The sequence below is a fragment of the Seriola lalandi genome, unplaced genomic scaffold (assembly GCF_002814215.2).
Source record: "Seriola lalandi dorsalis isolate HSWRI2012SDOR001 ecotype SW California unplaced genomic scaffold, Sedor1 jcf7180002054969, whole genome shotgun sequence".
In the NCBI taxonomy this organism is placed as follows: Eukaryota; Metazoa; Chordata; class Actinopteri; order Carangiformes; family Carangidae; genus Seriola; species Seriola lalandi.
Window position 1 is genome coordinate 706001 of NW_019525520.1, and position 24939 is coordinate 730939.

At 42.6% G+C, this 24939-nt stretch overlaps 2 protein-coding genes across 3 annotated transcripts in view; both read left to right on the top strand.

The window, feature by feature from the left end:
- The window catches only part of slc25a17 (solute carrier family 25 member 17), a 7736-nt gene extending 183 nt beyond the window's left edge, over nucleotides 1-7553 (top strand). Inside the window, exons 1-9 of one of the 2 annotated variants that reach the window (XM_023395779.2) lie at nucleotides 1055-1212; nucleotides 1596-1656; nucleotides 1752-1818; nucleotides 2333-2484; nucleotides 2672-2788; nucleotides 2964-3112; nucleotides 4404-4499; nucleotides 4619-4704; nucleotides 6237-7553. In XM_023395779.2, the coding sequence (XP_023251547.1) occupies nucleotides 1156-1212; nucleotides 1596-1656; nucleotides 1752-1818; nucleotides 2333-2484; nucleotides 2672-2788; nucleotides 2964-3112; nucleotides 4404-4499; nucleotides 4619-4704; nucleotides 6237-6390 (939 nt within the window). In that variant the 5' untranslated portion in view covers nucleotides 1055-1155 and the 3' untranslated portion in view covers nucleotides 6391-7553. Of the gene's footprint in view, nucleotides 1-1054; nucleotides 1213-1595; nucleotides 1657-1751; nucleotides 1819-2332; nucleotides 2485-2671; nucleotides 2789-2963; nucleotides 3113-4403; nucleotides 4500-4618; nucleotides 4705-6236 lie in introns of those variants that run through there. The other variant, XM_023395780.2, reaches the window with a different exon arrangement.
- A 1700-nt stretch (nucleotides 7554-9253) lies between these two features.
- znf598 (zinc finger protein 598) lies at nucleotides 9254-18829 on the top strand. The gene is made up of 12 exons (XM_023395837.2): nucleotides 9254-9524; nucleotides 10625-10737; nucleotides 12281-12410; nucleotides 13350-13561; nucleotides 13681-13898; nucleotides 13996-14089; nucleotides 14347-14534; nucleotides 14822-14897; nucleotides 14994-15871; nucleotides 16754-16919; nucleotides 17008-17155; nucleotides 17962-18829. Exons 1-12 carry the CDS (start codon nucleotides 9351-9353, stop codon nucleotides 18334-18336), a joined length of 2772 nt encoding a protein of 923 aa, XP_023251605.1. The 5' UTR covers nucleotides 9254-9350; the 3' UTR covers nucleotides 18337-18829.
- The last annotated feature ends 6110 nt before the right edge of the window (nucleotides 18830-24939 follow it).

Below are 24939 nucleotides of genomic sequence, written 5' to 3' on the forward strand. Positions count from 1 at the left end.
TTACACACAGGACCTGCAGGTGTGAGAGCTGACTGAGGGTTTGTGCAGCTGCCACATGAAACTCCTGCTTCCTATTGCTCTACACAGCAGCAGCAGCAGCGTGTAGCTCCCTGTTATTCCTGTGCAGGTGTGAGCCCACAGCTGATGTTTCTTTACCTGCTGCAAATTCATGAAGGCATAAAGGAATCTTTGGGATTCTTTTCAATCAGAAGTCACTTCTAGGTGACATGTAAATATTTAAAGAGGTGTGGCATAGGCTGCTTCCTCAGGGACAGATGCTTTAAATTTAAGAGCAGACTTTTCCTACTTTAACACACTAACGGCTCTTTTCACAAACAGCCAGTAAAGAAAATGATTTTGAATCTCAGTTATCATCTTCCAAATTTTCTATATTAAAAGAAGAACTGTTGCTGAAGGCTTTTATGTAGGAGTGACAGGTGTTGAACATGTTCAGCAGCTCGAGCAGCATCCTCACTAACAACACAAATGTTGCTGGATAAATGTAGAACGTTTGATCAGAGCCTACAATGAATTGAAATGAAGGTGGATTCCTACAAATGTTCCTTAGAAGATGAATTAACAAGGAATTAAAGGTATTTTGAATGTTGGAGGATAAGGGCCACATGTGAACTTTTAATTTTTTAGAATTCTCACTTTAAAATTAGAATTCTGACTTTCTAAAAATAAAAAATCACATTAAAGCCACAATTTTTTAAAATTAGATTTTTTTTTAAAGTCAGAATTCTGATTTTCTTTTTTTTTGTTTTGTTTTTTTAGAAAAGTCAGAATTCAGAGATTTTTTTTAATTTTTGGGGAAAATTCTGAATTCTAAGTTTAAATTGAGGATTCTGAGAAAGAAGTCGGAATTTACAATAAATTTTTTTTTTTTTTTTTACCCATAATTCTGACTTTCTAAAGAAAAAAAATCACCTTTGTGCCACTTGTGAAAACAGAAATCCAAATATGGCCCTTATCCTCTTCCGTACAAACCGAGAGTGCGGGTTCAGACTGGGGAAGAACTACATTACCCATAACCCCCGTCGCGCTCACTACGACAACTTCTGCAAACCAGCTACAAGGAAGTGAAGAATGAGAAAGCCAAACAGCCGCTGTCAGAGTGAGAGGACAGCAGCAGAGACACAATAAAACGTCAGGATGAGCTCCGAGGTTTTCTCCTACCGGAGTCTGGTGCACGCGCTGTCCGGGGCGGTGGTGAGTTTAACTTTCACTCTTCATTCATCACTAAAGGTTGTTTATTTACATCTTCCATACAAAACTTCATTCAAAATGTGACGTGTCCTTATGACCGGACAAAATATAAAATATATATACAATAATAATAAAATGTGTAAACCTTGAAACTTTAGAGCAAGTGCTGCTTATCATTTACCGAATTGAATAGTGTTTTATGATCATATAGAAAATATAGTATCTTTCGGATCTTAGTGTGTGTTATTGGTGTAAACACTGCTGTCCCTTTTAAATTATTAGATTATTCTATTACATTTGGCGTGAATTTTTTATTTTTCATATGAAACAAAATGGCAGGTACAGTGTTAGTCTCTCCACCCCTGAATGACTGTGTCCTGGTTTAGGGAAGTGTGACTGCCATGACAGTGTTCTTCCCTCTTGACACTGCCAGGCTCAGGCTTCAAGGTGAGCAGCAGCAGAAATCTAGTGTTATTTGCAGTGATTATAATAATGAGTGTAACGTATTTACTAAGAACAAGTTGTCTTGTGTTTGTGTCCAGTGGATGAAAACAGGAAGGCCAAATCAACCCCAGCCATTCTGGCAGAAATTGTCAAAGAGGAAGGACTGTGAGTGGGAAAAATGTCCAGAGTTGGACCTTTAGTTGTTTGTCAGTAAATTCTTGTTTTTATGTGTCGGCTTCGTCAGTTCACATAAGCAAAAAACACAGCCTTTGTTTACATATGTGCTCTATATATAAATCTTTATTTCAAATCCTGTAAATGCTGCAGGTGAAGTGACCAGGATTCTGAAATGAAAACATGGGACATTTCCAGTTCGGTGTCAATATAACATTAAAATATCCAATGTTTTTATCTATGAAATAAAAATGGGGACAGTCCCAGTCTCGTGTATTTTGACCATGGTAACTGTTGTGCTGTAATAAACTATAGTAACTAAAGTGACGACTCCCTACCTTTGAAGCAGTCGTGAAGCCCTATTGTCTATCTATTTCAATTATTTACATTCCTTTAGTTCGTAAGAGTCCACAGATCAAAAGAATCAAAAGTAGTTTTCATAAAAGGTTGGTAGAAGTGCTCTAAGATGTGTTCCTTTGTTTTCTGCCCCCACCGCCTCCTGTAGTCTCGCTCCTTACAGAGGTTGGTTCCCGGTCATCTGCAGCTTGTGCTGCTCCAACTTCGTCTACTTCTACTGCTTCCACAGCCTGAAGGCGAGCTGGCTGAAGGGAAATCAGTCCGCAGCCAGCACGGACTTGATCATAGGAATCGCTGCAGGTGAGATTCTCATTGCAGATAAAAAACAAACACTTGTTTCGGTCACGCACGACTAGAATCAGAACAAATCCTAATACTTCAGCTAGCAGACACGCCTGCATGCATCTTAATAGTGTCACCCACATTGCCATTTTCGCCCTAACCACAGTCGGTGTTTGCTTTGGTGATGTTTCTGGTTCCTCTTCAGGTGTTGTCAATGTGCTGGTCACCACTCCTTTGTGGGTGGTCAACACCAGACTGAAGCTTCAGGGTTCCAAGTTTCGCAATGCAGACATCCGGCCCACTAACTACTCCGGCATTCTGGGTAAAAGTCCATTGTCTGACCGTGGTTATTATGTTCCTATCATTTATTCTCATTCAGTATTTTCCTCACCACGAACACATTATTGGCGTGTTTGGATGCTCTTGAGTTTTGACCTCCTTTTCTCTCTCTCTCTCTCTTTTTCAATAATTACTAACGCAGTCTTTTGTTCTGTCAGATGCGTTTGTGCAGATCATCCGTGACGAGGGCGTAGGAGCTCTGTGGAACGGCACCTTCCCGTCCCTGCTGCTGGTGCTGAACCCCGCCATCCAGTTCATGATTTATGAAGGCTTGAAGAGGCAGCTGAGGAGAGGAGTTCCCAGGGAGGTGGGTGAGAAGGAGGTTAAAGGAAGGAATGGAGCAGGGAGGAGGAGCATATACGAAGAACTAAGCAGGACAATGCGAGTTGAAAATTAAAGTATGATGCTTTTATTATTCATAACATATTTATAATAATATAACTTTAACCCAACATTAAGATTTTTGGTTGTGCTATCATCAAATTGTTGACAAAGATTTTTATTTCACACATAAAAAAGACACTTTACTATTAAACACAGTAACAGTAAATATAACATGTTCAGTTTAAACTGGAAATTCAAGCTAAATATTGAAGGAGCTATTTGTGAGTTTTGCTATTGCTACACAGACAGCGTTAGCATCAACAGCTGTTTACTTTCTGTCACGCCTTTCCCTCCACTGAAGTTAGCATGCTAACCAGCTAGCCTCTGACCCGTCTTGTCATTTCTGACAGTGACTCACTGCAGCCTCCAGTCTGTCCCTGAAGACGTAGCGCTGCTCAGAGGACGTATTATAACCTCTTGTCTTGTAAACACGACGATGGCTGAAGTTCTTGTCAGGAGACAATCACCACCTGCTCCTGACAAGAAACCACGTTCAGCGGCAGAGAAAACTTACAAACAGCCCCTTTAATGATACACATGCATGTTAAGTCTACAACAAGTGAAACTGTTTACCAAGTTTAAATGCCCTGAGTCTTTACTGAACTCTTCACTGTTCACTAGCGACTCATTCAGGATGAGATGAGTCAGATTACTTCACCTCAAATGTAGAAAACGTGTTATTTCATTTTAGAATATTTTCTTAATCATTGAAAACCTGTAAAAATGATTTTTACTTAATAATAATTATTTAAATAATAGAGTTAAAGAGAAGGGTCGTGTCATAGTTGTTAAACAAATGAAAAATCCTCATTTGCACCTGTGGAAAAGTGAAGGAGGGAGGTTACTTCAGGTCACGCCATCATCTGGATGAGAAGATACTCGCGGCACAGAGACGTGGTAAATCTGATCACATGATTGTCTGTGGGGCTTAAACAGAGGTGAGAGGGAATGTAGAAGCAGATGTGACCAGACAGTTTGACTGAGCATTTGTTCGTGCACGATTTCACACCGCGTGCACTTTGACATTTCCACGGTCTACTGGAGCATCTGTGGATAAATCTGTTAGTTAAAATTAATCTGCGGGTCATTTGACCTTTTTATATGAATCCAATAAACTCCTCCAACATAAAGGGTTAACACTTTCCTCTGAGGATATAAATTCATACACAAGCTGCAGATTTGTGCCAGAAAATAATATTTTCTTCTCCCCCAAGCTTTCTGCTGCTGAAGTCTTCATCATCGGCGCTGTGGCCAAAGCTGTGGCCACCACTGTCACATACCCGCTGCAGACCATACAGTCCATTCTGAGGGTGGGTTTGTGGGTGTATATCTGTGCCGTACATTCATGGTGTAATCACACAAAGTTCTTCATGCAGCTTCTACAGCGACACAAACCTCCACTCTGATTGTTTTTCATACATCACCACAGTTTGGTCAATTCAACGAGTCGACATGTGAGTCCAAACTACTGTCCAGCCTTCGGATTATCAAGTGTCTGCTGGTCAACAGAGCGAGGTGGGTGCACACACACACACACACACACACACACACACACACACACACACACACACACACAGATTACATATTCACTGTTTCAAATTAAATTTCAGTTTTAATGTCATCACATTTTATGTCTCCGTTTAAGTTTCCACATCTGTTTGATACAAGTTTATTCCTTATGATAAACCGCTGGAGGTGAATCATCTCTCCTAACATACAGATAAACATGAAAACACAAGAAAACTGAAAAACAACCAACAATTCAACAAACACACGACAGTGAAGACAATAAGGACACAAACATCCACTAGGTGGCCACAGAGAGGCTGTGAACAAATGCATCCCCAGCAAACACTGATTTAATGCGTATACACAACATTTGCTGTGTTTTGTTTGTATTATACAGATATGAAAGGAAGTGAGATGAAATAAAATCATCTGAAACATTAACAGTTGTTCTCTAAATAGGAAAACACACTGTATTCAAACATTTGACGTGAACATATTTAATGACATGATGCTGAGGCACGTTTGACTTGGAACACCTGTATTTGTTTTCCATCCATTCAGCTCAGGTCTGACTTTAACATCCAGACTACAATCTGGATCACAATGAAGAAAATTCAGCCATTCATCATCAGTCATTCATAGTTATCGTATATCTGGAAATCAATCAAACTTTATTTGTACTGCAGTTTTCATACGGGTCAGTGCAGTTCAAAGAGCTTCACGGACTGATGAGCTGAAAAGAAAATGAATAATCACGTAAGAAAGCTGAGAATCAGATACAATAAAATAGATTTTTAAAACAATTAATTAAAAATTTAAATAATTAAAAATTAATAATAAAAGAAAAGATAAAATAAAATAATAAAATAATATGTAAAAAACAATAAAATACAGCTTATAACATAATTACAATAGAATAAGTGAATAAAATAAAGTGACTAATGACTAAAAACCATATTTAATGAAACGCCAGGCTGAAGAGGAACGTTCTGAGTTTATGTTTAAACATTTCAACACTTCCTGCTGCTCTCAGGTCGTCATGGAGACTGTTCCAGCAGCTCGGAGCGTAAAAGCTAAAAGCTGCCTCGCCGAAGGTTTTAGTTCTGCACTTTGGAAACACTAACAGACTCGTGCCCGAGGAGCCGAGAGGCCGTGCCGGTTCACAGACAGCAGAGCAAAACTATAGTCAAGTCCTTCTGGATGTAAAAGCATGCGTTTGTTTTTCCGTGTCACTCGGAGAGAGAAATCAGGTTTCAAATATCCCTTCACATCATTTAAAATCACACCAACACGAACCTCAGACATATTTTCTAAACACAACCTGATATTGCTTTGAATATATCTGGCCTCCAGCTCACGGACGTGGTCTGAGTTTTAAAAACTATTCATTATTATAATGAATCTTTATTATTATATCCACAATCATGCAACTCTTTCTAATGCTTTTGGGGAGTGCAAATCAATAAGACAATACATTCTCATAAAGATGTCAGTAGTTAACACAGTTGTTCTGTTTTGATCCTGATTCCCTGCTGCAGGAAGTACGGCATGTTGGGCCTGTTTAAAGGCCTGGAGGCCAAACTGCTGCAGACGGTGCTGACTGCCGCCCTCATGTTCCTGCTGTATGAGAAGATCTCCAGCTGCACCTTCAGAGTCATGGGACTGAGCAACAACCACTACAAGAAACACTAGCTAGCAAAATTGACTGCATGAAAGCACTGATGAACCGTATTAATCACTGTTTACAGACGCCACGGCGGGGGCACCCTGGGAATCTGTCACCTGACACTGGAAACACAAAGGTCGCCGTAGTCCGGCTCAGTGCCCTGCGGTCTGCCCGGGTTCTGGATCCTGGTGGCCTGAAAAGACGAGACTACACACATCGCTTCTGTCTTCAGTTAAATATACACAGACTGAGTTTGCATGAACAGCGGAGTCAGCAGAAACACGAGCAGTGGGACAATGAAAGTGTTAGAAGTCCTGAAACAGATTCACAGTCATCACATCAGAGGAAACAACATCATGTGTTCAGAAGCTGCTGTTAAGCCTAAAACCTTCATCCTGTAACTGCTCTACAGTTAAAGTTGTTGTTAAGGAAAAACAGGATTCTCTTAATGTGTTGTTGAAGTGATGAAAAGGATTGATAACACTGAATTCATGCAGTCATAAACCCTCCGTCCAAGTTTAGAGAGACAAAGAAACAGCAACGCTTTCGTTTTTCAGGAAATAGACTGTTTCATTTTAAGTGTACACACTGTCTCCTCCCGCCAACATTACATCATCACAGTCATTACTGGAAGGAGTAACAGTGAGTTTCATTAGAACAGAAATTAAACTGAATCAAGACTGCAGCTCCTCTTTCACCTGAGCAGGTGAGTCCAGCAGGTGTGTCAGGTGAGCAGGTGATTGTAGCTGAGCCAGAGATTCCACAGTCCAGGAGAGGAGACTCACCTCTGGACCTGAACTTGTCGATATGTATCTCACAAAATCTCAGTAACGCCTCGATGGAACTTCCTCAAATTCGGCACAAGCATTCACTTGGACTCAAGGATGAACTGATTACATTTTGGGGGTCAAAGGTCAAAGGTGAAAGTCACGGTGACCTCAGAAAAGACTTTAGTCATTACTCAAGACTTCACACAGCAACTATGACAATTTCACACAAATGGTTCATATTTTCTATGACTCTGGATAAACAGGGATGTAACCTGGAACTAGTCTAAGTGGCGGAGGGATACGACCACGAGGAGGTGATTCTAGTTTTTCTTTATTATCTTTACATCTTTACTCTGCCAGACCAACTGGAAACCATTCAGTTCCTGAATGACTCAATAAACACTGAAATCAACCAACAATCTGGGCTTTACAACTTTAACCATTTAAAGACTCTTCTCCTTTCTTTTTCATGCTGACATACACGGTCACGTCTGTTTGTCCTAACATGAAATTTACAAACCGGCATTTGTGAACAGATTTTTAAAAAAGACAGTTTGGTATTAACTTCCTTACAAACACCCTAAACATTACCTCAAGATAAACCTAATGACGACTTCATCTCTAAGCTGGGACATCACGTCTGCATCGGGAACTGGGGGCAGGGAGTTGAAACACATTTAGTTTAGAAAGAGATACACATTTTAATATTAATAACTGAAGCCAAGTTTTCAATGCAGGAGTTAAATTTGCTAATGTTACTCTGTGGTTTTGCACCTTTCACACATCCATAATTAAACCAGTCCCACCTGAGATTCACACCCATACCAACACCATCATAGTGTGATCCATCCATCCACACATGATTTTTAAAAAACGGCAGCATCAGTCACCTCTACTGTGATAATCAGATGCTCTCTTTCCTCCCCATCTGTTATCAACAAAAATTAAGCAGTTTCTCTCCATCTGATGTATTTCTGGTACTAAAAATGCAAATGCTCAATGCTCAGCTGACCTGGGTGGGACCAAACAGTTCTCCCCTTTGCTCCCCTCTAACTTACTTTAGGCAGCATGAGACTTCTTTGATCTGAATTTCAGGATTGAATTTGATTAAAAGCAGTTGAGAATAAAACACAAAAAAAGACTAATTTCTGCTATCAAAGGCCCAAGAAAGAATCACAAATTTGTTTTATTGTAAGGTGACCAAATTTCTGAAGTGAAAACCGTTGGCATTTCCAGATTGGCATCAAATTATCATTAAACTGTCCAATGTTTTTACCTATGATATAAAAAGGGGGAAGGTCCTGGTTTTGTGTATTTTGATCATGGTAACTGTTGTACTGTAATAAACTATTGTGAAGGACGACTGATAAAAAAAAAACGACTCCATACTTTTGAAGCTATCACAAAGTCTAATTGTTGATTTATTCCTCGATTATTTATATTACTTAGTTCAAAGTGTAACTTCTTCTTCACTTTCCAACATCAAGACAATTTTTTTCAAGTTCCGGTAGGGGGGGCTTTGGGTATGTTTGTTTTCGTTGGTTTACTGCCTGGTTATGACCTCTTGACCAAGGAGTGAGCCAGCTAACCTTTTTCTCTGCTAACAAACAACAACAAAATAAGGAAAGAATTATTTGGATAACTCTATTTTGTTGATTTTAACTTTATTTTTGAAGCCGCTGTAGCCAATAACTTCTGTTTTTAATTCAGTTAAAAATGGGGACATTTCCCGAGGACACCTGTAGTTTGGGACAGGCCACTAAAAATGGGGCAAGTGTGGTTTTTATAAATTTATTGCATTAAACAATTTAATTAGTTAAATTAAAGATATAACGTGTATTAAAAGTTATCTTGTCCTAACCTTCATCAGCATAAAAATCCAGAGAACTACCGACATACTTTTCCAGCACCCTGAGCCACATGTTAAAACCCTTAGTACAGTGTCTCGTATCAGCATCAGCTCAGACCGGCACACACCGTGCTACACACGTGGAGCCGTCATGTCGCGTGCGCAGATACACACAGGTGCGACAGGTGTAAGCAGCTCCGCGGTGTGGCGGCGGTAGGTCCATCCCCATGCTATACAGATCGCACAACTACATCAGTTACGTGACGCGGCAGTAGCAGAGACTTTCATTATTACGTAAGCACTTCAGCGGCTCTGTCTCTCCGCAATAACAAATAGTATTAAGGTTGATTTGTGCCTTTTCACCAACATGGATCCAACACCCACAAAGGAGACAGAGAAGCACTGTGTTCTGTGCTGCCAGGAAGTCGATATCTTCGCCTTAGGAAAATGCGACCACCCGGTTTGTTACCGCTGCTCCACCAAGATGAGAGTGCTGTGCGAGCAGAAGTACTGCGCCGTCTGCCGGGAGGAGCTCGACAAGGTGCGCATTGCCCCGCTACTTTACCTCGGGGATGGCGCCTGGTGGTGCTAGCTAGGCCCATCGTCCTGGTACTTTTTTTTTAGCAAAAAAAACAAGCTGAATTTGATTCGTAAAATCTTCTGGATTCACAGTAAATGAAAAGCAGTGCTAGTTAATAAGACATGTCATACAACGGTGCCTGCCAACTGCACAGACTACTTTTTGGGCTGTCATTAGCTTAGCTAAGATAGCTAACGCTAACACTAGCAAGTCCATAAATGTAGGTTAGCCAGTTAGCTCTACCTTAAGTCAGGTATAGCTAGCTGACTAGTTGGCCTCCGTTAGTGTGCTGGTTTAAGTGGCGTTGCTAGTTTTCTGTCCTTTTACTTAATGTGACAGTGAGTTTGTGAATCAGTGAACTGTAATAGAAAATGTCAGCTGTCAACTTTCACGTTAAGCAGCCTGAGCACGTTTAGCGGTTCCCTGGTGCTGGGTGGCTCTTCACATGCTACTCACTATCGGCTGCTGTGTATTTCAACTTTAAACCTTTTAAAAGGGACCGTCTGTGGACCGGTCACCTCCTGCCCATGGGAAGGCGGCTCCTATCAAAGTCAGGCAGCTTTAATGGACTTTAGCCAACTTGTCAGCTCAGCTGGACAGTGTCAATACCAGGGCCCTTAGTGTGAACCACTCCCTTCAAAAGTAAATCCAGCTGCTGTTAAACCAACATTATGAGCTGCATGTTGTAAATGTCAAAAATGTTTTTAACTGTTTTGTACGGTTGAGCATGAAGTGTGTATGTAACTGTTTGTCTTGGCTGGGTTGTATAAAGTGAATGCATTCCCATAATTCCATAGGTTACCCTATACATTACATAATGTGGCTGTTAGACAACATGGTACGTGGTCAGCATTTTCTGCCTTGAACAGTGTTTTTTTACCAAATTCTTTACTGATAAATGTTATTGTAAAACTTGCTTAAGTATCTAAAATATATATAATCTAAGTAATTATATCAACAGTGTACTACAGCCTTATTTACCCTCCACTTCCCCCAAAGAGCATCACTGGCATGAGATTTTCATCACTTCTTATTCTTACCGACTGTCATGTTGTTCTCAGGTCGTGTTCGTGAAAAAACCGGACGCCTTCTCGTCTCTGCCCTACCAGCAGTTCCCCTGTGAGAAGAAGCATGACATCTTTTTCGGTGACGAGAAGATCTATGCCCAGTACAGGTACTGTTCTGCTCCGCTGTTTGTGATTGTGTTGCCCAATAGATTTGTAATGGTTGTTTCTCACCAAGTTGAAGCTGTCAGCAACCACCTGTCAAATGGTCACACGTGTCTGGTCATAATCAGGGTAAGAGATGAAGGGTGTCTTGTTTGGTCCAGGCCTTGGACTTTTCAGTTTGGTTTGAACCAAAATAGCAGTATTTTTTTTGGATGGTTCAGAATTGCAGGAAGTTGAAGCAGGCTCATCATCCATTAAACAACAGAAGAAGTAAAACATCCAGAAGAGAAGTAAAAATGAGCCCTGCTGGCACATGGGGAGAGGAGGAGACTAGATATTTAATTATAATTTGGTCTGATGACAAATTCAAAAGTCAACTTGAATACATCCATGAAAATGCCTAAACCTGCAAATCATGTTCTAACAGGAAAAGGATACGGAAAAGGCCGCCTGCCAAATTGTGTGCACTCGCAAAATTGGGCTCAACTTTCAGGTTCAGAAAAGCAAAACAGAAACTTGTTCAACATGGTTTTTTGACGTAGGGTTGTGTGAGGTAGTCGTATATAGTCGGTTCATTACCTGCAGTAGATTCTGTTCAGTGCACTCCCAGGTAGGAAAGCCAAAAGGGGGGCACCATCAGACTAGCAGAGTGATGTTTTGCTGTGGGCGTGGCCACCAGAAAAAACGTGCTTAGACACTTTTAAAAACAAACACCGAAACAATCCAATATCTGTTTAAATGAAGCTTCATGTAGAATATTTTCAGTGGTTTATCTTCCCGTGAAAACAGCACTTTCCTTTGGCACGACATGTTTTCAACCACTATTCCTACGCAAAGGCTCACCTACGGAGCGCACTGTATTACGCCGCAGGTCAGCTGAGTGAATCGGAAAGCGGCGTAACACAGTGTTCTCCTTAGGTGTGTTTGTGCACGGGAATACGGTAGTTCAGCAGAACCTGAACTATACCTTTTTAAACCTGAACCTGATTTCATGTGTTAGGCAGAGTTCTCACATGTGCATATGTGCATAGCAAAACTGAAGTTAGGTGATCTGTTACTGTGTTCAGTGTCCTGCAGTGCAGACATATGAAAATACACAGTATAATTAAATTGATATTTAAGAAAATGTACATGTATATACGCACAGTGATAATATCGTGCTTCTCCACTACAGAGTTCACGTCTCTTTCTCTAATAGATGAATCACTGGAAACATACACAACCACAAGTGTTATGACTCAAAGTAGCAGCGTAAATGAGGAAAACCCTCCAGTGCTGTTTCCTCATGATGCCACAGTCTGTTCTTTGCTCTTGTTTTTGCTTCTTCTGTCTCCCACTTAGAAAAGCTGGTCAGTCTAAAGTGCATGTGTTGACCAAAGTTTGCATGCAGCAAGGGTGAAAGTAACTCATTTGTTTTGGTTTTAAATACTGACTGTGGTTTGTGATCGCGTTAGCCCTCAAATCTGATCAAACATTCTCCTGGTGTGTCTGTGTGTGTGTGTGTGTGTGTGTTTGTTTTTGTGTGTTTGTTTGTTTGTTTGTTATCAGGCATCTGCTGTTGTCAGAGTGTGTCCGCTGCTCAGAGCCTAAGGTCTTCTCCAGGTTTGAGGAGCTGGAGCAGCACATGAGGAAGCAGCACGAGCTCTTCTGTTGCAAGCTCTGCTCAAAGCACCTCAAGGTATACACAGTCCTTCCAAATTTAACAGACTAATCACACTCAAGACTGAAATTGAGAAATTGTCTGTCTGACCAGTTTTAGAATTGATTTTGCAAGTGTAGTATATGTACAGTACATACAATATGATTGTGTACCACTAATAAGATCAGCTCAGAGCCAGGAAGCACTCTGGGGAGCTGAGGAATTTTTAGGAATCGACCAATTGTGGCAAAAATCATACATTTAAAAAAAAAGAATAATCTGTAGATAACTAAAATATTTATGCTTAAAATATGCAGTTTACTTTTTGTGCCAGCTGGGGGCATCAGAGCATCGTCTTTGACAACGGTACTTAACCATAACAACACAAGTCAATTACAGAATATCTCTCACAGTACAACGCCAACTTCAGTTATTACATGCAGTAAAAACATCAGTACACCTACTTGTCAGCAGTTAAAGGAGAAATCATAACATTTTCACAACTGTAAGTGTTTGCAATCAGGTTAACAACTTACAGTTATAGTTGATAGATGTAATTGTTCTGAGAACAGGTTGTTTGTGGCATTCTTAAATTAATAAGTAGATAATACCATATGTGCCGTGCTCCAATGCAAATATTTTAATTGTAAGATTTTACTTTATTGTACTTTATGACAAATAAATAACTGAACAATATATACAGCTCTATTGCTTCATGTTGTGTCAAATAAATAACAAGTTGGTGAGGGCAGAAATTGTCCCACCACACACGCAGCATGCTCTGCGCACCCCAAATGACAGGCACACAGAGAGAGGGCCGGTAAAGAAACAGACAGGGACAGTAGAACCTTTATGGTTTTTTCTCACGTCCCACTGATGCAGCAGGATTTCTCCCAGTGCTCATGATTCCCTGTCCAACCATGACAGACGGGTTCATTCATCAGACCCTCGTTCTTTAAACTTTACTTCTCCTGCCAGATCTTCGCCCATGAGCGGAAGTGGTACAACCGTAAGGAACTGGCACGTCACAGAGCGCACGGAGACCCAGACGACACCAGTCACCGAGGACACCCGCTCTGCAAGTTCTGCGATGACCGTTACCTTGATAATGATGAGCTGCTGAAACACTTGCGTAGGGACCACTTCTTCTGCCACTTCTGCGATGCAGACGGTTCTCAGGAATACTACAGGTGTGTGAAGCAGTTACACACACAGAAAACAATCCTTGTTCGGTCATGAATCATCCACTGAACGGGAGAATAGTGAAGCCAGTTGTTAAAACTTTTCTTTTTAAACCTACTGTCAACAGTGATTACCTGTACTTGAGCGAGCACTTCAGAGAGAGTCACTACCTGTGTGAAGAAGGCCGCTGCGCCACAGAACAGTTCACCCATGCTTTTCGCACTGAGATCGACTACAAGGCGCACAAAGCTGCAGCGCACAGCAAGAACCGGGCCGAGGCTCGACAGAACCGCCACATCGACCTGCAGTTCAACTACGCCCCGAGACAACAGAGGAGAAATGAAGGTCGGTGAGGATGCTGCGTTTGTGTCTGTGAGAGGGAGACACACCCATATAACTGTGGTCAGGAGGCAAACGAGTGTGTGTGTGTGTGTGTCCTCAGGTATGGTGACGGGCGAGGACTACGAGGAGGCGCGTCACAACCGAGGAGGAAGAGGACGGCCTCATGGGGGACAGAAGAGCTGGAGATATTCTCGGTGAGTCTGAGTGGCCAGTTCTGTGTTGACTAGATCAGCATCCAGTGGCTGTGATGGGGAGTGAACATGGAAAATATTTAACGAATGGCTGGCTGACACTGTCGCCCCTTGTATTGCTGAGGTGTGTGTGTGTGCGTGCAGTGATGTTTCAGTGCAAATTTCCAGACTATTTTCAGTCACGGTGCATTTTTGTCACGTCATTGGTTTTTCTTGTTGCTTCTGATTGAATGCGAGTGTGTGTGTGTCTGTCCGTACAGAGAAGACGAGGACAGGCAGATGGAAGCTGCTATGAGGGCGTCCATGGCGATGCGTCGACAGGAGGAGAGAGGCGCCGTGCAGGAGAGGAGCGCTCCCAAACACTGCCGAGAGGAGAGGACGGAGAGACCAGAACCAGAAGAGCCCAGACACAGGACCGGACACATCAAACCAACAAGCAAACCTCCAGGTGAAGAAAGTTACAGCTGTACTGACCAGCTGATGCGTGTTTCAGTATCATCGTTCAGTGATGATTGACAACAGACCCGTCTGTCGATGGGCTAAAAACACACACCTGTTTATTTGCATGTAAAGTGGAGAAGTGATATCCGATCACAAGTCGTCACCGGAGACACATTTTAAATCCCGGTGTGAACTGACACTCAGAGCTGACCACCTGTAATCGGATCACTGATGACACGTTTAAACCAGGTGTGAACGGGGCCTCTGACACATTTGTTGTCTCCTCTTTCACAGTAAGAACAATGAAGAGCAGTAATCCAGGAGAAGAGGATGACTTCCCAGCTCTGGGAGCCACGGCTGCAGCATCCATGTAATGTTTTACACACAACACAAACTGAAATTGTCCTCGTACGCTGTGATGTGCCGAAATGTTCAATGTCTGTCTTTGTCGTGCGTCTCCCTCCAGAGTGAAGTCGGCCCCTGCAGCGCTTCCAGCCGCCCGCGCAGCTTTGAAGGAAGACGACTTCCCGAGCCTCTCGGCTGTTGCTGTCACGTCCCCCATGACCCCAGCTTACTCTGCCCAACCCAGGAAGACTTCCTCTTTCCAAGAGGAGGATTTCCCCGCCCTCGTGTCCAAAATCCGGCCCCTCAAACCTACAGGGGGAACCAAATCTGCGTGGTCCAACAATACTGCTGTGGCTAAACCCATGACTCATCCCCCTCCCTCCTCCAGACCTCCCCCTAACTTTACATCCGCGCCCTCTGGCCCCCAGCTCCTCTCCTCCTCAACTTCTGCGTCGTCGAGGAGGAAAAAGAAAGTGGGAGAGAATGGGAAGGCAGCATCTACCCGGTCTCCTCCTTTCTCCGATGATGAGAGCAGAGGAATGACGCAGCAGGAGTTCCGCTCGGTGCCCACCATGTTGGATATCTCCTCTCTGCTCACGGTCAAAGGAGGCAACAGCAAACCCTCCACCGTGACCTCCATCTCCTCAAACCCCACCCCCAACACCGAGACCCCTACCTCCAAAGCCAGCAAGAAGAAAAAACAGCAGAAGAACACGGCGGCTCCCTCCACGTCTGTGTCCTCAACCGCAGCCACAACTGTAAACACCATCTCAGTGGAAACAGCTGCACAGAAGGAAAACGTCCCTGAGAAAACCTGCAACAAACCTCTCTCCAGCTCTGTGACAGCGGCGCTGACCGGCGGGGTGGTGAACGGCCACCCTGAGAAATCGCCCCCCGTTAGCAAGGAGGCCGTTGCGGTAACGCCTCACCCCAACACAGACCCCCCTCTTGAGCAGGAAGAAGAGTTTCCTGCTCTCATGACCAAGAAACCTCCACCAGGTACGATGAGCATGCCAATATCCAAAACACTTCAGTGATCATTTGACATATTCTCTGTTTTTCCTGGATGTTGTGATGAACTGAGGCTCGTGTTTGTGTCTGTTATTTCTCTCCTCTCCTGCTTTCTGTTTCATTGTGTGTGACAGTCGCATGTGAAGCGACATGTCTGCCAAAGAAACTGATCAAACTTATCTAAGCAGCTCATAGATATATTGATTTATCTCCTTGGGAAAAGGAAATGTTACTGTTACTGTTTGTGAACGTCAATAGCTGGCACCTTTTCACAAAGGCTAACGTTAGCTAGTTAAAGCTAACAGCTCATAACGTGAGCTGGGTGCCCACAGTGTTAGCAGGCTACTGTCATTACTGTTCAGTCAAAATGTAACGCCGTCTTTTTAAATGAACTCAGTGCTGTACTTTCACACCATCGGTCTGTCGCCGTGTTTCTGTTTTTTGCTGTGGTAATGAATCTAGAGAATAGATAATCGAGGAACAAACCGGTGTTTGAGCTCTGCTACACTAATATTCTAGTATCGTGACGTCCGTCCTCCCCACACACACGGAGCAGAGACGAGACGAGCTGATCCTTCGTTACGTTAAGTTCAAGAAAAGCTTTTCAACACGTCTTATAAATCTCTCTAAAAAACAAAGATGGACAGACGTCGACTCCCAACGTCTTGAAACTGGGGACCGAATATCAGCGTTGTTTAAACACAGAGGCGAGGGTGGTGTTCTGTCGCTTCACGTCGGTGTAGTTTGCATGAGTTGTTTTCTGAGTTGGATTTCAAATGGAGAGGAAGCGGGGCTCTGCAGGAGGACACCCGCTGACTGAAGAGATAGGAAGTGACAGAAGAAGTAGCTCACGCTGTGTTTGTCTATCAGGCTTCAAGACCTCCTTCCCAATGAAGGCCTCAGCTCCTGCCCCATCCTCCACAATGCCCCCACCCCCACCTGGTCTGGGAGTCTCAGCCCCGAAGCCCCCCCCAGGCTTCACTGGGATCCCCCTCAACAGCAACGTGGTGGAACCTGCTCCTTCTGCCGTCAACCTGTAAGCCGCTTCCCTTTTTTATACGTCATCTCTTGATGTTGCTGTTCTCTCGTACAAATCGTCTTTTCTTTTCTTTTCCTGCCCCCAGCCCCCCCAAGGTGTCGAGCAGCGGTTACCTAGTGCCAGAGGACTTCCAGCAGAGGAACCTGGAGCTGATCCAGTCCATCAGAAAGTACCTCCACAACGACGAGTCAAAGTTCAACCAGTTCAAAAACTACTCTGCACAGTTCAGACAGGTACTCACCTCAGTTCTGACCTTTCTTTTTAGATCAGTGTTTCTCAGACTTTTTCAGACCACTTAACCACTAAAATTAAACTCCACCACCTAAATCCGGGGGGGGGGTGACACTTTAATGATTTCATTGGATAGGACAGTGACGGCAGACAGAGAGTAGGAGAAAGACACTTTAATGATTTCATCCACTCTCTGATCAGAAAATGTGTAATAGCTAAGAGCGAGCGCTTTAATCCCTCAGCCATCTGCTCACCTCAACCAGGTGAAGATGTTGTGATTATCATGAAACCTTGCGGCTCACACGCTGCACGACAACAAGCGTTGTTATTTATGTAACGTCGGTCTCAGTCATTGTGACTAAATTACCACTAAAACTCAACACTGACGCACTTCCTGTTGTGTCCGTAATGTCGGAGGTTTCATTTGATTTCCTGTTAATTGACACGGTCTTCATCCTCCGTCCATGATCTTCTCTGCTCTCTGTGTTTGATAATTAAACACAGAGAGATAATTAACCGTTAGCTTCATCCACATCTCCTTTCAAACGTTACGCTGATCATTTTTTACATAAATAGAAAAACATTGGAATTGGAAAGCAATTGAAAATGCTGTTGATTTAATATTGAAAACAACTTTGTGCTCACTCACTGACAGTTTGAGGAACACTAAATTTAAAACTTAATAAAATGTAATATTTTAACTAATTTACTGGCCGACTCCACCACACTGTGTGAGGGCTGTTTCAGACGTCGCCTCTTCATCCGTTGATCACAGATTTTACTCCAGGAATTGTGTTCTTGTTCCCAGGGTGTGATATCCGCCGCCCAGTATCACCGCAGCTGTAAGGACCTGCTCGGAGATGATTTCAACCGCATCTTCAATGAGCTGCTGGTGCTGTTGCCGGACACCGGGAAGCAGCAGGAGCTGCTGAGCGCCCACGGAGACTGTAAGGCCCTGGAGAAGCAGTCGGGGGCCGGAGGAGGAAAGAAGAACAAGAACAAGAAGAACGCCTGGCAGACGCCCGCCACGGCGGCTAACGTAGCGGCGGAGCTGGACTGCCAGGTGTGCCCCACGTGCAGACAGGTACTGGCTCCCAAAGACTTCAACTCCCACAAAACCCTGCACATCAGGGAGAGTGAAGAGTTCCCTTCCTTGCAGTCAATTAGCCGTATCATTAGCTAGCCCCCGGTTTCCCCTCTGTGAGGCAGATTTTCAGTTGCCCCCCCGCAGGAGCCAGAGCGGAGAACAGCCCGCTCACCTCGGAGGAGCCGGGGCCCAGATCTCACGTCGAAGGTGAATTTAAGAAGGTGTATGATGTTTTTACTTTCTGCTGAGGATTACATTGATAGGTTTGTGTGAATGGTTTTACAGTTTAGACACGGTTCAACTGGCCTCCTTTCAGGACGTCTCCAGCTGGCACTGGCGCCGGCAACGTCCAACCAGAACTATCCATTTATTTAATGACAGCAGAGACACGAGCAAAAGGCTTTACTTGAATAATTCTTTGCTCCCCAATACAAAGTAATGTTGATTTGCATTTTGTACCATGCTTTGTGCTTTCACACAGATAACAACAATGTCTTTTGTCAACAGCAGAGTTGATAAAGTTATGTATGATTCCCCCGAGGGACCGCTTGGTTAAATAACAGAATAAACACAAACATGTTCAGTTCAACATTTTAGAACCATATTTATTTAAGTGTAGCTGGTTAATTACTTCTAACAGCTGGCTGCTTGGTGCGGAGGAAGTGAGCGGATCGTTTCCTGTCGGAGGCGTCACGCAGGAGGGTGAGTGACGGGACGGAGGCTGCTTCAGGAATCAGAACAAATTCACACGTTAAATGTTTTTCTACTCTGTTTTCAATGATTCTGCTCGAGTCACTCACCAGTAGATCTGGTTTAATGGTCGACAGGTAGACGGGTTAATCAGGTGTTAAATGGAAACTAAAGACCTTAACGATCAAAGAGTCCTCGCCTGTTTTAGAACAGTAGATCTCCTTTTTAAGGAGGAGCGGGTGGGATGATGTTAACCACTGAGGATCCCAGCAGCTGCCTTTTATTTATTATGTTATACGTTTCTTTATAAAATGAGTTCTGGTTCTGATGATGCTGGCAACACAAAACAAGTCTTTCCCACCACTGCAGTCTCAAATTAAAGCTTTGACACACGGCACATGTTTCCTGTTTGTTAGGGGGGCGTGTGCGTGTGTGTGCGTGTGTGTGCGTGTGTGTGCGTGTGTGTGCGTGTGCGTGTGTGTGTGTGTGTGTGTGTGTGTGTGTGTGTGTGTGTGAGAGAGAGAGACACACAGAGTAACATGTATGGATGATCATATTCTTTAGACAAATGTTTTATTAATTAGCCGATTGACAGAAAATTAACCGGTAGCCATTTTTATAACGATTAAAATTTCTCCAGAGGATCTCTGCTGCTTTTCTTCTCTTTAAATTATGATAAAAATGTTTTCTAATGTTTTAAAGACCAAAATAACAAACGAATGAAAAAATAATTGGCAGATTAATTGATAGCTGCAGCCTTAATAATCTTGTTTTGTGTTTTGAACAGCGCTGTTATAAATGTGGGGAAAGCAAAAACTAGCTAATCAGAACTGCAGCGATATTCTGTCAGGTCATGAAATGTGGGGAATTTGTTTGGATTGAAACCATTTAATGATTCTGTTTAACTGCCACTTCCTTCATTTCATCCCTGAAATACTGAAAAGAAATCTTGATCGTTTGTCAGCGAGCACCAACTTTGATTCCAAGTCTTAATTGTTGATTTTAAAAAATTGTATGTCGTTGAAAAATGGAACAAACTTCACACATTAAACTCAGGCACAGAAACAGGCAGTCCAAAACATGTTATCTTTTTTTATTGGAGTGACGGTCAGACTGCAGTCCAGAGACATTCAGCTAATAGACAGTGACACACATCTCTGTACACGGCGTTTTTACACCTTCAGAACAGGAAGAAACAACTCAGAAGAAACAAGTTAAAGGGGAAGCACACGACAAAATCAATGTTTACTTGTTTGTTAAATTGGGTTAGGTTTTTTTCTTCTTTCATCATCTGCATTAATGGGGGAGATGTTGTAATATTGACCTCATAGTTGATGTCACTGGCGTTACTACATGTCATAACCTTTTATCTCAGTCTAACAAAACGACGGCGTGATCACACGAAACTTTGATTTTGGTGCCGACGGCCCCTTTAATAGTGGTCAAACAAAGTATCTCCAACAAAGAGTGCATTCTAGATCATAAATAATCATCATTAATATTATTTTTTATTTTCAGTAGTACAGGACAAACCAGACCCTGGACATCATCACACACAGGTTCCATTTACTTCAATAACATACTGAATTTTACAATCAACCAATACCACGGTAGTGTACATGGGCCGGAGCACGAAACACAGAAAATGCTTGTATTATTATTTTTATCTACCACACTTGACTGAAGAGACCGAAGCACTGAGAACAATAATACAACCTGACCTGACAGCACCCCAAACTACCCAACGGTACCCCAGTAATGCCTCCATCATACCCCAGTCACACCCCACCGCCTCGCTGCAGACTAGCAGCCCAGTAACAGCTGAGATGTAGAGGACTATACTGGTGGTTTCTCATATTTCAGCATCTTCATACTTTACATTATTAGATTTTTAAATGGGTTTCTATGGGAGCTAAAATAAACTTAAATCTATCACTATTAATATTTATTTAACTTGAATCCAGTTTAAGTCCGGCACAGGAAATGATGCAAACGACTACACAGAGATGTAAGTGTAAATACATCAAATAGCCATAAATAACTGAACGGATCATACCATTTAATATTGTGTAGTTTCATCATTACAACACGGCACCTGTGGAGGAGTCTGAGTTGAAAACTCACCCAACACACACGTGTTTGAAAGTTGGGGAAACAGTTGGCAGTAGTTTGTACTGAACATGAAAAAGCCACGAGTGTAGACCTTTAACTGCTCCGCAGATTTGACGGCGCCTCGCGCCCCGAGTTACCTGAAAGTATTTGGAAATCAACCCAACCTAAAAACCCCACCCGGTCATCCAACACCCCGTCCCGAACCTGAACCCTGAAAGAAAGTACGACCGGATTAACCCTCAGTTTAAAACGAGTACTCACTTAATTCACAGACATTTGGTGAATAAAATCCTAAACAAGTGGTTTTACAAGGCTGAAATTATTTTTGTACTTTGTAGACAAGGCTTTATTTCCCTTTGCCTAAAGAGCTGTTTCTTTACAGCTAAACTGTGATATCTAATAATAAGAAGAAGAAGTTATGTGTCTCAGTAAATAACTCTTCACACTGGGATTTGATTCTCTTTCGGAGCCTGAGCTTTGTTAGCTTCTGTCTGTTAGCATCCTCGCTGTTAGCTTATGGATTCTGGGCTCAGGTTAAAGTGAGGTTCCTGGATGCAGAAGAAAATCTGACCCCCAACACAATGGGCTTTGTGGGGCAGTACTTTTTTCGGGTGTTGTTTGGGCGTACTGCTCTGACCGTAAACTGTGATTAATATAACACAAGAAGGAATCCTGTCAGCTGCGTTGACTGATGGCGAATCTCACTTTGCAAAAAAAAAACACTTTGGAGTCAACTTAAGAATTACATAGTATTCAATATATAATGAGTCCTATACAACGATTTCATGCATTATTATCATGATTACTTTATGATAACTCAAGAGAGCCTCAGTGGTCCCGCTGCAGCAGAGCCTCCTGTGGTCAGCAGAGGGCGCTGTTCACACGGGAGCAGAGAGAGGAGCAGGCAAGGCATTCTACAGGTCAATTATATCACTCTAATATCAACTTTTATATTTGGCTCTTTCATCAAAAACATAAAAATAGAAAAAAAAAATCATTTCATAACTTGACGTACCTCGACAGTGACACTGATATAATATATTTAGCAGAAAGACTAATTTTCTTCAGGGGAATTTATTAAATGGTGGAACTGAGACTTATGATTTCTTCCTCTGCACTAAAACACAAGTTCAAGAAAATAACTTTGATGCACCACAAAATTTAATTAACTGCACACACACACAGATTTACACGTCTCTCATGCATGCTAATACACTCTCACACACACACACACACACACACACACACTCGCACCCACGCACGCACGCACACACACACACACACACACACACACACACACACCAAAACTACAGATTCACTGATGGCGAGTGTACGTGAACCACGACACAGAGACACGGTTACACACTCACATAGTTGGCATGATTACTATCTACATCATTAGTGACCCACATCCACCTAACATCCGTCTCTGTCACCATGGCAACAAATTCGGACCCACCCCCCCTCAATTGCGGGGTTGCAGGATCGATGAATTAGCCAGCTAGCGATCCCTGACCTCCCACACACAGGTTTTTTTCTTTTGCCTGAGACTGTACTGAATCATCCGGCGACCTGACCGCCCTCACTGAATAAAAGCTCATCTGCTGCCCCCAACCCCCCACTCCTGCTTTGTGATTACATAAAATCCCATAGACAGTAACAACATAGTAGTAATGTGGTAATCAAAAGACAGCAATAAGAACACAGGGCAGTTTGGCAGCTTCTAAAACGTAAACATAAACAGACCTGACTTCCCCAGAATCTCCCCACGCCACCATTTTCTACATACCACACTCGGCGTATCACGCTGTCTCAAATAACCCACTGCACACGTCCCCTGGCATGGATGGATTACCAGACAACGAGGCCCTGGGCACAGACCCTGACCCTGACCCTGCTCAGGAGCAGGACCCCCCCACACTGAAAGTCGTGGTCATTTTGAGTCTCGTTTTAGTCAATTCACATCTTTCTGTTGTTGTTGTGTGTCTCTTTGTAGCTGTCTTCAGTCTCTTTGTAGTTGTCTTCAGTCTCTCTGTAGCTGTCTTCAATCTCTTTGTAGTTGTCTTCAGTCTCTCTGTAGCTGTCTTCAATCTCTTTGTAGCTGTCTTTAGTCTCTTTGTAGCTGTCTTCAGTCTCTTTGTAGCTGTCTTCAGTCTCTTTGTGGCTGTCTTCAGTCTCTTTGTAGCTGTCTTTAGTCTCTTTGTAGCTGTCTTTAGTCTCTTTGTAGCTGTCTCCAGTCTCTCTGTAGCTGTCTTTAGTCTCTTTGTAGTTGTCTTCAGTCTCTTTGTAGCTGTCTTCAATCTCTTTGTTGCTGCCTCAGTCTCTTTGTAGCTGTCTTTAGTCTCTTTGTAGCTGTCTTCAATCTCTTTGTAGCTGTCTTTAGTCTCTTTGTAGCTGTCTTTAGTCTCTTTGTAGCTGTCTCCAGTCTCTCTGTAGCTGTCTTTAGTCTCTTTGTAGTTGTCTTCAGTCTCTTTGTAGCTGTCTTCAATCTCTTTGTTGCTGCCTCAGTCTCTTTGTAGCTGTCTTTAGTCTCTTTGTAGTTGTCTTCAGTCTCTTTGTAGTTGTCTTCAGTCTCTCTGTAGTTGTTTCTATCTCTTTGTAGTTGTCTTGTGTCTTTTGTAGTTGTTTAGTCTTAGATTGAAGACAGCTACAAAGCTGTATTAAGTGTCTTTGTAGTTGTTTTGTCTCTTTGTAGCTGTCTTGAGTCTCTTTGTAGTTGTCTTCAGTCTCTTTGTAGTTGTCTTCAGTCTCTTTGTAGTTGTCTTATGTCTTTTGTAGTTGTTAAGTCTTAGATTCAAGACAACTACAAAGCTGTATTGAGTGTCTTTGTAGCTGTGTTTAGTCTCTTTGTAGCTGTCTTTGTTTTCTCTGTAGCTGTCTTCAGTCTCTCTGTAGCTATCTTTAGTCTCTTTGTAGTTGTCTTCAGTCTCTTTGTAGTTGTCTTCAGTCTCTTTGAAGCTGTCTTCAGTCTCTTTGTAGCTGTCTTTAGTCTCTCTGTAGCTGTATTTAGTCTCTTTGTAGCTGTCTTCAGTCTCTTTGTGGCTGTCTTCAGTCTCTTTGTAGCTGTTTTCAGTCTCTTTGTAGCTGTCTTTAGTCTCTTTGTAGCTGTCTTCAGTCTCTTTGTAGCTGTGTTCAGTCTCTTTGTTGTCACTTTGCTTCTTTGGAGTCTTTTTTTGTCTCTTTGTGGTCATCGTGCATCTTTTCACAGTCTCTGTAGTGGTAGTATTCATTATTGATGTTAACAGTCACTTCAAACAGAGGTTCCAGCACAGGGTCCCGCTGTCTCCTCTGGCCCCTGGGCCTGGACCTGATGAGCCCTTTAGTAATCCATCCATGCCTGAGACAGACATCTAACAGACTAAAGAGTGATTTTCTGTGTTGTAGGTTGGATCCCCAATGAAACTTGAGAGTGATCAAACTGTGAAAACCAGAATCACATGTTAGGCTATTGTGACGAGGTACTTATTTATGTAACAGCTTCATCTGAAAGTCTTCTCTGGATATATATAACATCTGTATCTTACAAACTTCACCAATCTTGTTCAATCCAAGGTCGACAATTTAGATAAACAAATTCAATGTGTCACATTTGCCTGAGATTTGTGAGTAAAATTCAAAGACTCGTAAGTAATTTGAGACAGTGCCTGAAGCTGGTCTAATCTGATGGTAACTAGCCAACCTATAGTACAGTTTATACCTACCTACATAAGAACGTGAGATATTGCACTTGGTCACAAAACATTGTCGTCATTTGTTTTTGTTTTTTTTTACAGCATGTGGAAATCTACTAAATTAAGTCACTGTCTGAGACACACAGTACAGTATGGCACTTAGTTGATCTCTAAGTTTGGAAACATGCAGATTCAATACACATGATCACTTGTAACTGCAGCAGGG